The 12,414-nt window shown below is 46.7% G+C and overlaps 1 protein-coding gene across 3 annotated transcripts in view; it reads left to right on the forward strand.

The window, feature by feature from the left end:
• Positions 1 to 3,525: 3,525 nt before the first annotated feature.
• PELI2 (pellino E3 ubiquitin protein ligase family member 2) overlaps positions 3,526 to 12,414 on the forward strand; it is a 193,394-nt gene continuing 184,505 nt past the window's right edge. For 2 of the 3 annotated variants that reach the window (XM_032405176.1, XM_032405177.1), the window contains exon 1: positions 3,526 to 3,847. In XM_032405176.1, coding sequence (XP_032261067.1) covers positions 3,771 to 3,847 — 77 coding nt within the window. In that variant the 5' untranslated portion in view covers positions 3,526 to 3,770. Of the gene's footprint in view, positions 3,848 to 9,970; positions 10,202 to 12,414 lie in introns of those variants that run through there. The other variant, XM_032405178.1, reaches the window with a different exon arrangement.

A 12,414-nucleotide genomic window follows, 5' to 3' on the forward strand; every position in this document is an offset into this window, starting at 1 on the left:
AAAGCCTTATATTATTTATTTGTGTAGTAAATATATGGCCTTTGGTAGCCCAAGAAATAGCATCAACTCCCTCTGGGAAGCTGTGGGTGGGTCATCCTCTCCCCGAGAGTGGTTTAGGAGAGATGCAAATGGGATGGTAAGCAGGGAGGGAATGGGCGGGTCTGCCCTGGCAGCTAGGTCAGTCAGACCCACCGTGGGTGGTGGGCAGATGGCACAGCCAGATTGTCCCACCAGCCTGAAGCTACTAACTAAAACAATTACATTCAAGAAGAGATAAATTCATGCTACAATCAGATTCCTAATATTAGCTAGGGATCGTAGGGGTTGATATTCTAATTGGCTTAAGTTGTGAGCAGAAAACTCAAAAAGGATGGGCAGAGAAAGGTGCAAGCTGCCTTCTAAAGGGACGTAAGTCACCGACTCTCTGAAAAAGTTAAAATTTATGCCCCATCACTCTGCTCTCCTCCCAGCCCTGCCATTTGATGCCACTTAAAAGTGTTCTTTTACTGGGGTGCCTGGGTGGCTCAGATGGTTAAGCATCTGCCTTTGGCTCAGGTCATGATCTCATGATCTTATGATCTCAGGGTCCTGGGATCGAGCCCTGCATCAAGCTCCCTGCTCAGCAAGAAGCCTGCTTCTCCCTTGCCCTCTGCTTGTGCTCTCTTGCTCTCTCTGTCAAATAAATAAATAAAATCTTTTTTTAAAAAAAAGCGTTCTTGGGGTGCCTGGGCGGCTCAGTCGTTAAGCGGCTGCCTTCGGCTCAGGTCATGATCCCAGGGTCCTGGGATAGAGCCCCGTATCGGGCTCCGTGCTCCGCGGGAAGCCTGCTTCTCCTTCTCCCACTCCCCCTGCTTGTGTTCCGTCTCTCACTGTGTCTCTCTCTGTCAAATAAATAAAATCTTTAAAAAAATAAAAAAAGTGTTCTTTTACTTATACTATGTTTCCTTGAAATCAGACAATGCAAATTTGGGGACCTTGAGCCCAATGTAGAAAATAGAAACTGTTTTAGTGGGCCCATGCTGTATTTAAAAAAGACAAACAAACTTGAACGAGTTGTTTCACAGTTCAAAATTGGGAGATTTAGCATAAAATTCAGGATTTGGGCTTTTAAAAAAGTTAAAATTAGCAATAGTGAGCTGTTATCATCACATGGCAACAATTTGCTGGAGATGAGTGACTGATGCTCATGTTGGATGGCACTAGCTCACCAATTTTCCACAGTCCTCACTCAGCCCATGTGCTCATTTGGATTTCCATTCCTAGTCGCTGTGTACATTCCCGAGGCTTTCGGGTGTCAGAGTGATTTACAAAACCGGTCTGCCAGCCATGAGCTGCCTGCAGTAAAAGTCTCCACTTATCAAAACAAAAACAAAACAGAAAAACCAAAAAACCCCACCTCATTCAAAGCAACACTTCCTAAATTCTGATAAAGACAGACCTGATTCAGAACCATAAACATGCTCAAAGACATGCTGGGAGAACAGAAAGAGAGTGCTGCGCCTCTGAAAGTCAGGGGCGCCACGGGCAGACAGCTAGAATGGAGAACCTGCAAAGACTGGGACATCCTATGGGAAACTCTTAGCCTAGGGTTTGGAATACTTAGTAGGAGGTTAATAAATATTTGTTTCTATCTTCCTAAGAGCAGATGCAGAGCACAGCAAGGAGGAAATGGAGCCAGAATAGTGTAATGCAATGCACAAAAGCACAGCATGCCAAGAGAGAAGGAGGGAGGAGGTAATTGTAGCCTAGAGAGCAGTAGCAACAACAGAACAAGCCTGGAGAAGTTAGAATGACAGAGCCAAGTACTATAATAACAGGGGACTGCATAACCACGGCATGATTCTGATAGATCTTTGCTAGTCACACATCTATATGGTAAGTAGAAGCACAGACTACATAGATGAAGGTAGCATTAATCAAACAGAAAATTCAGACGGAAATTCACATCAAAACACTAGTGATGAGAAAACACCCATTAGTGAAGGTTTGTGGGTTAAAACTACAACAGAATATACATTAAAAAATACAGAGAATATATATAATATGCAAAGTAGCTGGATTTAGTTGAAGTATAGAATTTCTATACTTAGCTGAAAGAAGTTAATGGTTTAAATTTTTTTTGTGTGTTTGGCTTACCAATGGTGTGGCTATAGTTACTTTGAAATAATTTATTTCTAAAGCCTCAATTTAAAAAATCAGTTAATAACGGAAGTAAAATTTTCTGAAGCATCGTGTCACTATAGTAATAACCTGTCAGAGAATGTTATGCAAAGGTGTTGAACGGCAGGATGGAAAGTTACAGATGTAATTTTTTTTTTCTAGCCCTTTCCTTAGGGTCATGGCTAATCAGTCATTGTTTATACATAAGGTAGCTTTTGCAGTATTTATTTCTCTAAATATTTAACAGTCTTGGGAGGCAGTGACTAGCAATAATACGGAGTTTCTAGCATGTTACGAGTGCTTAATGAATGGTAAAACAAAATCCTGCATGATGAAAAACAGCAGTCAGTAAATCTATTATACTCTAAACCATTTTAAAGCCATAGTAGTAACTATTTAGAAAAGCATTATAAGCAAACACAGTGCATTGACTAAATTATGGTAATAAAGGAACACTTATATTCACTAAAAAGTTCACCCAGGTAATTTCCTCTTAAATTCTTAGGGGAGTGAGAGAAGGTATGGGAAAAATGGATGGAGTATGGATTAAAACAACAACAACAACTTTTTTTTTTTTTTTAACCATGTGGAACCCTGCTGATCACACATTGGGTAGTTTTATCCTATACACTGGCGGGGTGCTCCAAATGCCTTCAAAATTCAAAACTCCCTCTAATTCAGCACCAATTAGCAAAACTCTGCAAATTTCTAAATGTCTTCAAGCTTTGAAAGAGTTGGTTTTGGAAGAGGAGGTACCCAGGTGCGTGAGTGCAGCTCCAGATGTATGCCGCTCTACAGTGACACCGGGAAAGTAAATGCTCTCTAACCCCGAGAGGAAGCTCTTCTTTTCCATCTAACGGAACGGCGGACTGCTAAGCTAGACTTGGGAACCTTGACTGTTGCGTTTCCGGGATCCAGTGCAGCCTTTAGCTGCTAGAGAACTGGGCTGCGACGGCGGAGAACCCCGTGCTTTAAGTTTGGGGAAGGAAGCGAGAGGAAAAAAAAAAAATAGAACTGCTCCTTTAAGAACTTCCTTTCCCTTTTACTCTATGTTTACATAACACGGGGGCCGTTCCACCGCGGGGCCCAAGGGGGGCGGAGAGGGGGCGCGGGCGGCCCCACGCGCCGAGGGGAGGGGGCGCCGGGCGGGCGGGCGGGGGCTGCGGGGCTTTGGGCGGAGGGCTGGCTGGCTCCCACCTGCCCGCGCGCTGGAGGGGCGGCTCCGCGGTCCTGCCCCCGCCCCTCCCCCGCTCGCTGCCCCCGCCCCTCCCGCGCTGGCTTTCTCCCTCCCTCCTTCCCTCGGCCGGGCTCCAGCGGCAGCGGCGGCAGCGGCGGCGGCGCTCGGCGCGGGCAGGTCCCCCTGCTGCCCGGTCCCATTTGTTGCCGAGTCCGGCTCGGAGCGGCAGCGGCGCGCGGAGCTCCCGGGAGCCCGGCGGGGCAGCCGCACAGCCACGACGGAGCAGCCGCGGGACTGGCCGCCCCGCGCCCCCTTCGCCGCCGTGCCCTTCCCCGGCGCGCTCACCCCCTTCTCAGGATGGGATTGTAGCGGCGGCGCGGACTCGGCGGGGATCGCGGCGGAGGAGGCGGCGGCGGCGGCCGATCGGGGCTCCATGTTTTCCCCCGGCCAGGAGGAGCACTGCGCCCCCAATAAGGAGCCGGTGAAATACGGGGAGCTGGTGGTACTGGGGTGAGTCCCGCGATCTCCGACTCCGGGAGCTTGACGGCGGGCGGCGAGTGCTCCAGGCTGGGTGGCCGCAGGGCGCCCACATCCCCGAGCGGGGCCAGCGGGGTGTCTCGGGCGCTCTCAAGGGAACGCGGGGGCGCTTAGGGCGGCGGGGGCGGCTCGGGGGCCGGGGCGGCAAGCGCCCGGGGAGCGTTGCCCCCCATCAGCGCGCGCGGGGCGCTGCAGAAACCGCTGAGATGCGCTTTCCCTGCGGAGGACCGCGGCCGAGGAAGTGGCGGAGTGGGGCCGGCCCCGGGGAGGCAGGGACCGTGGCGACCCCGCGCCCCGCGGGGCGCTGCGCTGGGGGACCGAGTCCTCATCCATACCGGGGAGGGGAGCGGACCCTTGCTCGACTTCCTCGCGCGCCCTGGGTCAGGGAGGGCGGGTAAGGGCCGGGGCCGAGGCGCCACCGTCGTAGGCACCTCGCGGTGTCGGGGGACACCCCCCAGTTGGCGAAGCTGAAAGGCCGGTGGGGCCCTGTCCCCGGGGACCCTCTGCCGGGTGGATTGTGATCCCGGGTCCCGGAACTCCGAGCGCGGCGCTGCGGGCTCGGCCGCCGCGGGCAGCGGGATCTGCGCGGTGGGCGTCCACGGGCAGCGCTTTGCATATTGTTATGGTGACCGCCGCGGGTAGCCGCAGCCCGGGAGCAGTGAACTGTCTGTGACCCGGGCGGGCAGGCCGGCCCTCGGCTCTCCCAGGCGGGAGTGTCCTGGAGGGGGCAGGGACACGGCTGCGCCTGCCCGGGCTCCCGGGGCGCGCGGGGCCGCATCCCCACCGTCCCGGGCCGTGGCCTCGCTGCTGTCCTCCGGGCGGCGGGGAGCTCGCCCGCCTCGGCTCCCTCCCCGCTTGTGAAAACCACATTTTGAAGATAGTAATTATCTACAATCGTTAAACGGCAGCAATTAGAGACTTCATCTACTTCCTGAGTTTCCCTGTGACATTTCTATTGTTTACCCTTAATAAGCCGGGAGAGAGGCTTCGCAGGATTAAAGCAGGATAAAGTGGGCAGTGAAAGGGGAGCAGAATGGGGAGGAGGGAAATGCAGGAAACTCGGGAGAGGGAGCAACTTGGATTTAGTATCTGGAGAAGAAAGGATTATTTTCTCCTTCCGATGTGTCACTCCTGGGAACCCGTGCTTTTGTCCTTCTCTGTTGAAAGACCTGTATTCTGACCGTCATCGGTGCTGATAGGTAGGCTTAGCCCACAAATGAGGAGCCATGGGTAGGGAGAAACTCAGGGAACTCTGAAAAACGTGTTTTGATAACTGAATACGTTGAAGTAAGTGCCGACTTAAAAATAATTTTAAAGAGAAGAATTTTTAAGGGAAGCTTCCACAGTACAGCTGGAAGTTGTCTAGTCCTCCTCACGTTGTTGCTACAGTATTAAGTGGAGCATTATTGGAAATCTCATTACCTATTTTGAAGTTTGCAGATAAGCGGTTTTTCCCACTTGCATCTTAATTGCGCCGAAAAGACAGATGTCCGGGTTCAGTGGCAGGAGAGCAGAATGACAGGGAAAAGCCCGAGGTTAGCTTGTCTTACATAACCTCAGCCCAACCTAATTTTGTGGAGTTTGGTTTTGTTTGTGTGTCTGGCTTCAAAGTATGTTTAACGTACTTTGTGAACCTGACACGAAAGATTAAGTTACACCAGAGCTTTATTTCGTTATTTCCTTTTGAGGAAATCATTGTTGAGATGTTTCAGAAAAGCAGTGTCCTAGTGGGCCTTGGAGAGGTTTTGTGTTTATAGCTGCAAGTGCAGGGTGTTCCAGAGCCGTGGAAAGGATTCAGACCCAGGATTGTCCTGGCATCATAGGCTTGCTCTAAAGTAGGCTATGTAAATGCAGTGCCCACTGCGTGTGCTTTGTCCTGCACTGGTGGTTTTCCGGGAGACACTAAGTATGACATAGTTGGCACTTTACTCTTTGGGGCCAGACACGGAGCAGTTATTTGAGACCTGGTATGGGCCAGCACTGCTTAGGCATTGAGGATCCAGCAGTGAGTGAGGAGCTTTCAATTTAGCGTGGAGTGGCTGTCACCAGCAGACAGAAACATGTAAACAAATGAATAATACATGGCGTGTATCAGGTGTTGCCAGGCTCTCAACAGAAGGTGGTTAACTTAGGGAATGTCTGTGCTAGGTAGGTATTGCTTTCTTTAGCTAGGCGGTCAAGGCAGGTCTCTCTGAGGAAGTGAAATGTGAGTTGACATCAGACTGCTGAGAAGGTACTGGTCAGGTTATTGAACACTTGAGAAGAATTGTGGTCTTTTTTTTTTTTTTTTTGAGGGTAGATTTCTGACTCTAGAAATATCGAACACAATGAAGAATGCTGGGGAAATAGTAATAGGTAGACTTGAAAGAGACTCTTACTAATTTGTATCCTACCCTCAGGATTTGAGACAGTGCCCTCCCCCTTAAAACAACAATAAGGGTCAATAATTAATATCAACTTTGCATATCTGGTCATCTGGGTCATAAATATTGGTAGAGGATTTCTAGTAGGTTTTATTGATAAAATTAATCTCGACGTCTAAAATGACCAATATTGATACTGATACAAGCTTTTGCTTTTTTTTTTTTAACTGTTGTATAACTACCTTTCTGTTCTCTTCTAAATTTCTTCTTTTTTTTTCTCTCTTCTAAATTTCATAGTAAAATGTTAGTGAGAAATCCTGGGGAGCAGACTGAGGAACTATATACACATATGTGTATATATATATAGACATACACATATATATGTATATATGTATGTGTGAAGAGCTATATATGTATTATATCTATATCCACATGCAAATATGTGTCTTTTCACGTATTACACAATATTAAGGGAATTGCCAGGTAGTTAGGATGTTAATAGGGTCATCACCTTCTCACTGGATTAGTGGAATTTCATTATTTCTGGATTCCTACCAGTGAATGTATCATGCCACAACCCTTCGTTGTACCCATTACATAATTCAAGGTAGAGAAAATGACTGGTTTAACTGTCAGGTCTTTCTTGCTATTCATTTTAAAGCTGGCTGACATGTTAAAGTTGGGGCAACGTGTCTGGATTTGCGAGGCAGTTCAGTGTAGTGGGGAGGGCATAAAGGAACAGTCGGGAGACCCGGATTGAATCTCTGCTTTCTTGCCAACTAACTTTGTGACTTTGGCTTAGTCTCTTACCCTGTCTCTGCTTCTTCAGCCATAATGAAATATGATTGGATTAGGTCATCTTTAAGGGTCCTTCCTGGTCTATACTCTGTAACACTGTTCCTTGGTTCAAATATGGAAGATGCAGTTAACATGCTGTTTGTTGGTTTTGAATACTCTTAAGGTGATGGTGTCAGGATTCTAATGGGAACTGTCTTTAAATAGCAGAAAAGACCAATGCTGTGATTACTTCTTTTGAAGTAGATATGTGCAAAACAGGCTTTTTAAAAAAAGTTGTCATGGTACACATATATTTGGCTCATTGGTGTTGGGTTATATGTGAAGGCATTCAAATTTGGTAAAACTTTCTGTTCCAAACTTAAGAAAGGCAGTATTATTCTGTAGTTAAACTCAATAGGCTGGAAAAGCCAGCATAAGGAAGAGATAATCTGGATAGGATTTTGGAACTGGAAGGGGCCTAAGAGGTCGTGGTATACCTTTAACCCTTTTATGTTACTGATGAAGAAGAAACTGAGGCTCCGGAAGGGAGGAGATTTGTTCACGTTCACAGTTGAGCTGGATCATGGCGCTGCTGGGTCACTGTTTCCCCACTTCGGGGCAGATTCCAGCGGTGCTGTCAGTTCCTCAAAGCTTCAGTTTTTTTGTAACTTGCACGAGGGGAGCTGAATCCCTTTCTGGATTCAATTTGAAGCATGCAGCTCTCGTGCTGACTAATGGCCCATCATGGTTTTTTGGAAAAATATTGCTTACTCTCAGTTCCCCTCACCTCACAGTGGAATGGATAATACATTTTGCAAGGCTTTATTTTTAATTTGATGCTTCGCCAAATGTATTTTTATTGGCTCTCCCAGCCAACAGTTTTTGGGGTCTTCAGATGGAATTCAGGAAATCCCTGAACTTGGATTGGGAAGAAAAATGCATGTCTATTTTCACTATAGTCAGACTGACATTTAGCATTTCACTCAATTAGGAATATAGGCAACAGATAGAACTGCTGCTAGATTTGCTGCTTACTGCATTAATACAGAACTGCATATATTTTTGTGTCTTAAAACTGTCTTGATAACTAAGTATAATTATTTTCACTTGTAATCCTTTGTATTTTATTTTATGTATTTAAACCATTTTTCTGAGAAGGGCTCAGTAGGCTTTACCAGACTGACAAAGGGATCCTTGGCACAAAAATGGGTTAAAAACCTCTACAAAAGAATGCTTATGAATATGACTGAAAATGAAGTATTTTAGTGGAAACTGATCAAGGTCTTCAAAAGGTTGAAAGGTCAGGGATGGGTTGGGGGGACCTGCCCTTTTTCCTTTGGATGGTGCAGCATTCTATCTGATAAGACAAAGAAGACTGTTGCTTGAAGAGTTTTTGGTCTTTATTTTTTTAAACAAGCAGCTCCCGATTTCTATATGCTGTTTTTGTTTTAACCTTGGCGCTCTTTTTAAAATTTTTTTTTTATTATGTTATGTTAGTGACCATAACAGTACATCATTAGTTTTTGACATAGTATTCTGTGATTCATTGTTTGCGTATAACACCCAGTGCTCCATGCAATACGTGCCCTCTTTAATACCCATCACCAGGCTAACCCATCCCCCCACCCCCTCCCCTCTAAAACCCTCAGTTTGTTTCCCAGAGTCCATAGTCTAACCTTGGCGCTTTACCTTGACTACCCCTCCCCTTGGTAGTAATAAGAAACCTTAAAATATACCCTAATACTTTTCCTGTTCTTATCCTCCTCTCTAATTTGGGCCTGAAGACTTCAAACAGTGGTATCCTTTATGGACTAAAAGGTCTTTGAACTTTTTTTTTCATATAGAAAACAAAATCTTTACTGTCACTCAGCATGTGGGGTGATCTGAAGAGCTCAGATCTGTTTGTGTGGATGGAGTGTCTAATTCTGTAGGCTATTAATGGTCATGATGTTACTAGCTTTGGGTTGCTATATTTTCCTTTACTAACTTTAGCCTTGTTTGGAGTATGTGGCTGTCTGTGTGGTTTCTTGTCTGACTTTCTCAGATTTACTTGTTTCTCTCTTTAACACATCAAGACCGACATCTTCATTAGGACTTTTCATTTTTTGGTTATATTTCATCATGTGATCCATATTTGGGGATGCTTTATTTAAACAAAATAAAACTGGGTTGTATGTGGGTCCCAGCAACTTTACCAAACATACTTTGTCCAAGAGATAAAACACATACACACAAAACAGCAAAAAGCCAAAAACATCCCAGTTGCTGTATTTGAGGGAGACCAATATTGTCACATTGGGGCAATGATTTTGTATCTGCTGTGCAGGGATCAGCGGCATAGCGTCCTGGAAGTAAGTTAGGTGGGGCTGTGCGTTGGCTTTTGAATGGAGACAACAGCAACTTGGTGGACCTCATTGGTATGGGAGAAAAATAACTGGAAAGGAAATTTGAACATTGTTTGATTTAAGTAAAGATTTCTCCTGGGGTGTGCAGAACCTATTTTATCAAAAAAAAAGTGAGGGTATAAATGATTCAGTTATTAGTTTTTCCTGAGCTTATTGTCATCTTCAGCTTCTGGAAAATAAAATTATAAGATCAGAAAATGCTTCGTATTTTTTAGCTTTGTCTAAATCAGCTATTCTCAACCATTGTCTCAAACCACCTCATAAGTAATGATCAGTTTTGAGTTACGTGTCCAGTAATTTATGACAAGGAATAAAGTATTGATCTGTCAAATGATTCTGAGATGTCCCTTTAATAATGTTGTTTTTCACGCACTTGAATTCTGATATGTTTTCTCAAGTGGGAGAGAAAGGGGTGGAGTTAGATCAGGCAAGCCAGGAATGTATTCATTCAACAAATATTTATTGGGTGTCTACTCTTCCAAGCACAGGGAAGTTAGGGCAATCACGTTCCCTGCCCTCATGAACTGCTATACGATTCCTATCACAGCTCCTTAGTGAATAGCCATTACCAATATATAGTGCATTTATGTATTCTACAAATATTTGGGCATCTACTAGTGTCGGATGCTGTGCTTGGCACTAAGGGATGCAGTGAAGAACAAGACTGGGATGGTCCCTGCCACTTTGGAGCCTGCAGTCCAGTCGGAGAGACAGAAAGCAATCTACAGAACGTAGGGTCACCCAACACCGTGCCTGGATGAGAAGAGGATGGTGAGGAGGAGGTAAGGGGGGAAAGAGTGCTGTAGGCAGAGGCCACACGGTGTTCTGAGACCCAGAGGTGAGCGTGCATGTTCCTCCAAGGAACAGAGAAAAGCCCTGCATGGCCAGGAAGAGTGGTTGAGTTAAATACATGAGAGATGAGGACGGGGGCTGGTCATAAGGCACTTATAAATCATTGGAAAGATTTTGGACTTTATCCTCAGGGCATGGGACACTGCAGCAGCGTTTTCAGCTCTGAAAGGGGAATGGAGAAAGCACTTCTTCAAAGGGGGATGCAGCCTAGGTAGAAGGAAAAGGAGGTGGAGGGAAAAGCAGAGGCCAGAGCCCCCATGAGACAGGCAAGGAGGGAACAGAGTGTGAGCCAGCGAGCAGCTATTTAGCTCTAGATTCTGGTTCCCGTCCCCTGTCCGGAGCTCTGCGTGTTTGGCCATTCATGTAGTGTCGAAAGTCCTGGGGGTGGGGGGGAAGCACTGCCCCAACATTGCGTGTTCGGAAGCCAGTGAGACAGACAACACCCCGCCGGCGGGGGGCTTACCTTTTAGTGGGAGCGGTAGGCTATGTACATGAGCCGGCAAACAGCTAAAACAGGTGGTAGGAGGAAAAGAAAGCAGGATAAGGGGGAAGAGAGCGACTGAGTGGGTAGCAGTACGGGACTAGCAAGGTGAAGAGCTAGGGATAAGGCAGGGGGAGGCCCCTGTAGGCTGAATAATCAGGAAAGGCTTTTCTGAGAAAATAATCCTGTGTCCTCTGAGAACACCCACCTTTTTCAGTTTTTACTTCCTTTTTTTGTTTTGTTTTGTTTAAGCCACCCTGAGTGGGTTCCGCTCTTACAGCCAAAGCATCCCGAGTATGATACTAGTTAAGGAGGCACAATATATAAGCAAATGACCAAAGGGAAAACAGAAGTGTAGACAAATACAAGGGCATATATTTAACATCCGTAGAGACGAACGTGCTTCAGTCCACTGTGCTCTCCCCATGTGCCCAGAGTGGCGATTGCATTCCACTGGGGTTCATTGAAATGATCTGGTTTCCTCTTGTAGCTGGCTGCCGGAGGGCAGGGACCCCGGCTTGCACCTCCCTCAGAGTTCACAGGAGGTCTTCGTCAGGGATGGGGCAGGGATGGATTTGTGTGGCGCACTCCAGTGCCCCGCTGGGCACAGAGGAGCCCTGGGGCTCCGGGAGTGGTCTTGGATTTGGGAGCAGCTCTCCCATTCTGTAGCACAGCTGCGGCTTTGTCAGCAGTCCTCCCAGCCTTACGGGCCCAAGTTAAAGGCTCCCTCCCTGCACTACGAAATGCGCACATCAGATATTCCAGTTTCCACTTCTGTTTGTTTTTCTTTTTGTCAGTCACCTAACATTTCGTCACCTGCAGAAAGTTCTGCCTCAGAGGGAAGCAGGCCATCTGCTCTGAGCTGCACTGCAGTGTGCTACGGTGGTGTTGAAAGGCCGTGGTCATTAGTGCCTGTTAATGATGGCTGGATAGACTATGGAATACAAGCCTCTTGGACGACAAACCTAATAAATATGCATCAGGGCCATTTTCATCGTCAGGTTGAAGACTATGGCAAGTCATTCTCGATTGAGGTTTTATTTCCAGCCGTCCACATAATGCATCTCACTCTCAAACATTTAACTCTGTTCGTTTCCCTGCTTTTGTGCTCATGCAGGCTCTCTTTTTAGGATAAGAATCATTATTTCAAGCTTTGTACTTCCATTCTAATTGGTCCTGGCTTAGCAGGATCCAGCCAAAGCGGGCGGTGGTGTGTTTGGCTTCTAGGCTGTTGGTGAGAAACTGCTGTTTACTATTACCAGGGGCGTCTGAGGAACAGAGGCCTCTCCTCCTTTCCCATCCATACCTGGGATTCTTGTGCTTCGTGCTCCATGGTTATAGAACACTCTTTTGACAGAGCTTGTGACGGGTGAACAGTGAGGATTTCTGGAGCGCTTGATTGATTAACTGATTACCTTGAGGAAAGGCCCTTTCTGCACAAGGACCATAGACACAAAAGACTGTGTTTCACACCAGATGCCAGCAAATGACACAGACCAGACCCGTGCGGGAGTACATTAGATTACACTGCTGTTTGGGCGCTTTTGTTATTGCGTGCTGGCGGATAGAATACAGGATGAACTCTGTAAGCTGTATCTAAGGTATACAGGGAAGTTATAGGACAGATAACCGTACTATTTGTCAGTGCTTTATGCTTCTCAA

This window comes from Phoca vitulina, unplaced genomic scaffold, assembly GCF_004348235.1.
Source record: "Phoca vitulina isolate PV1807 unplaced genomic scaffold, GSC_HSeal_1.0 scaffold7, whole genome shotgun sequence".
Classification (NCBI taxonomy): Eukaryota; Metazoa; Chordata; class Mammalia; order Carnivora; family Phocidae; genus Phoca; species Phoca vitulina.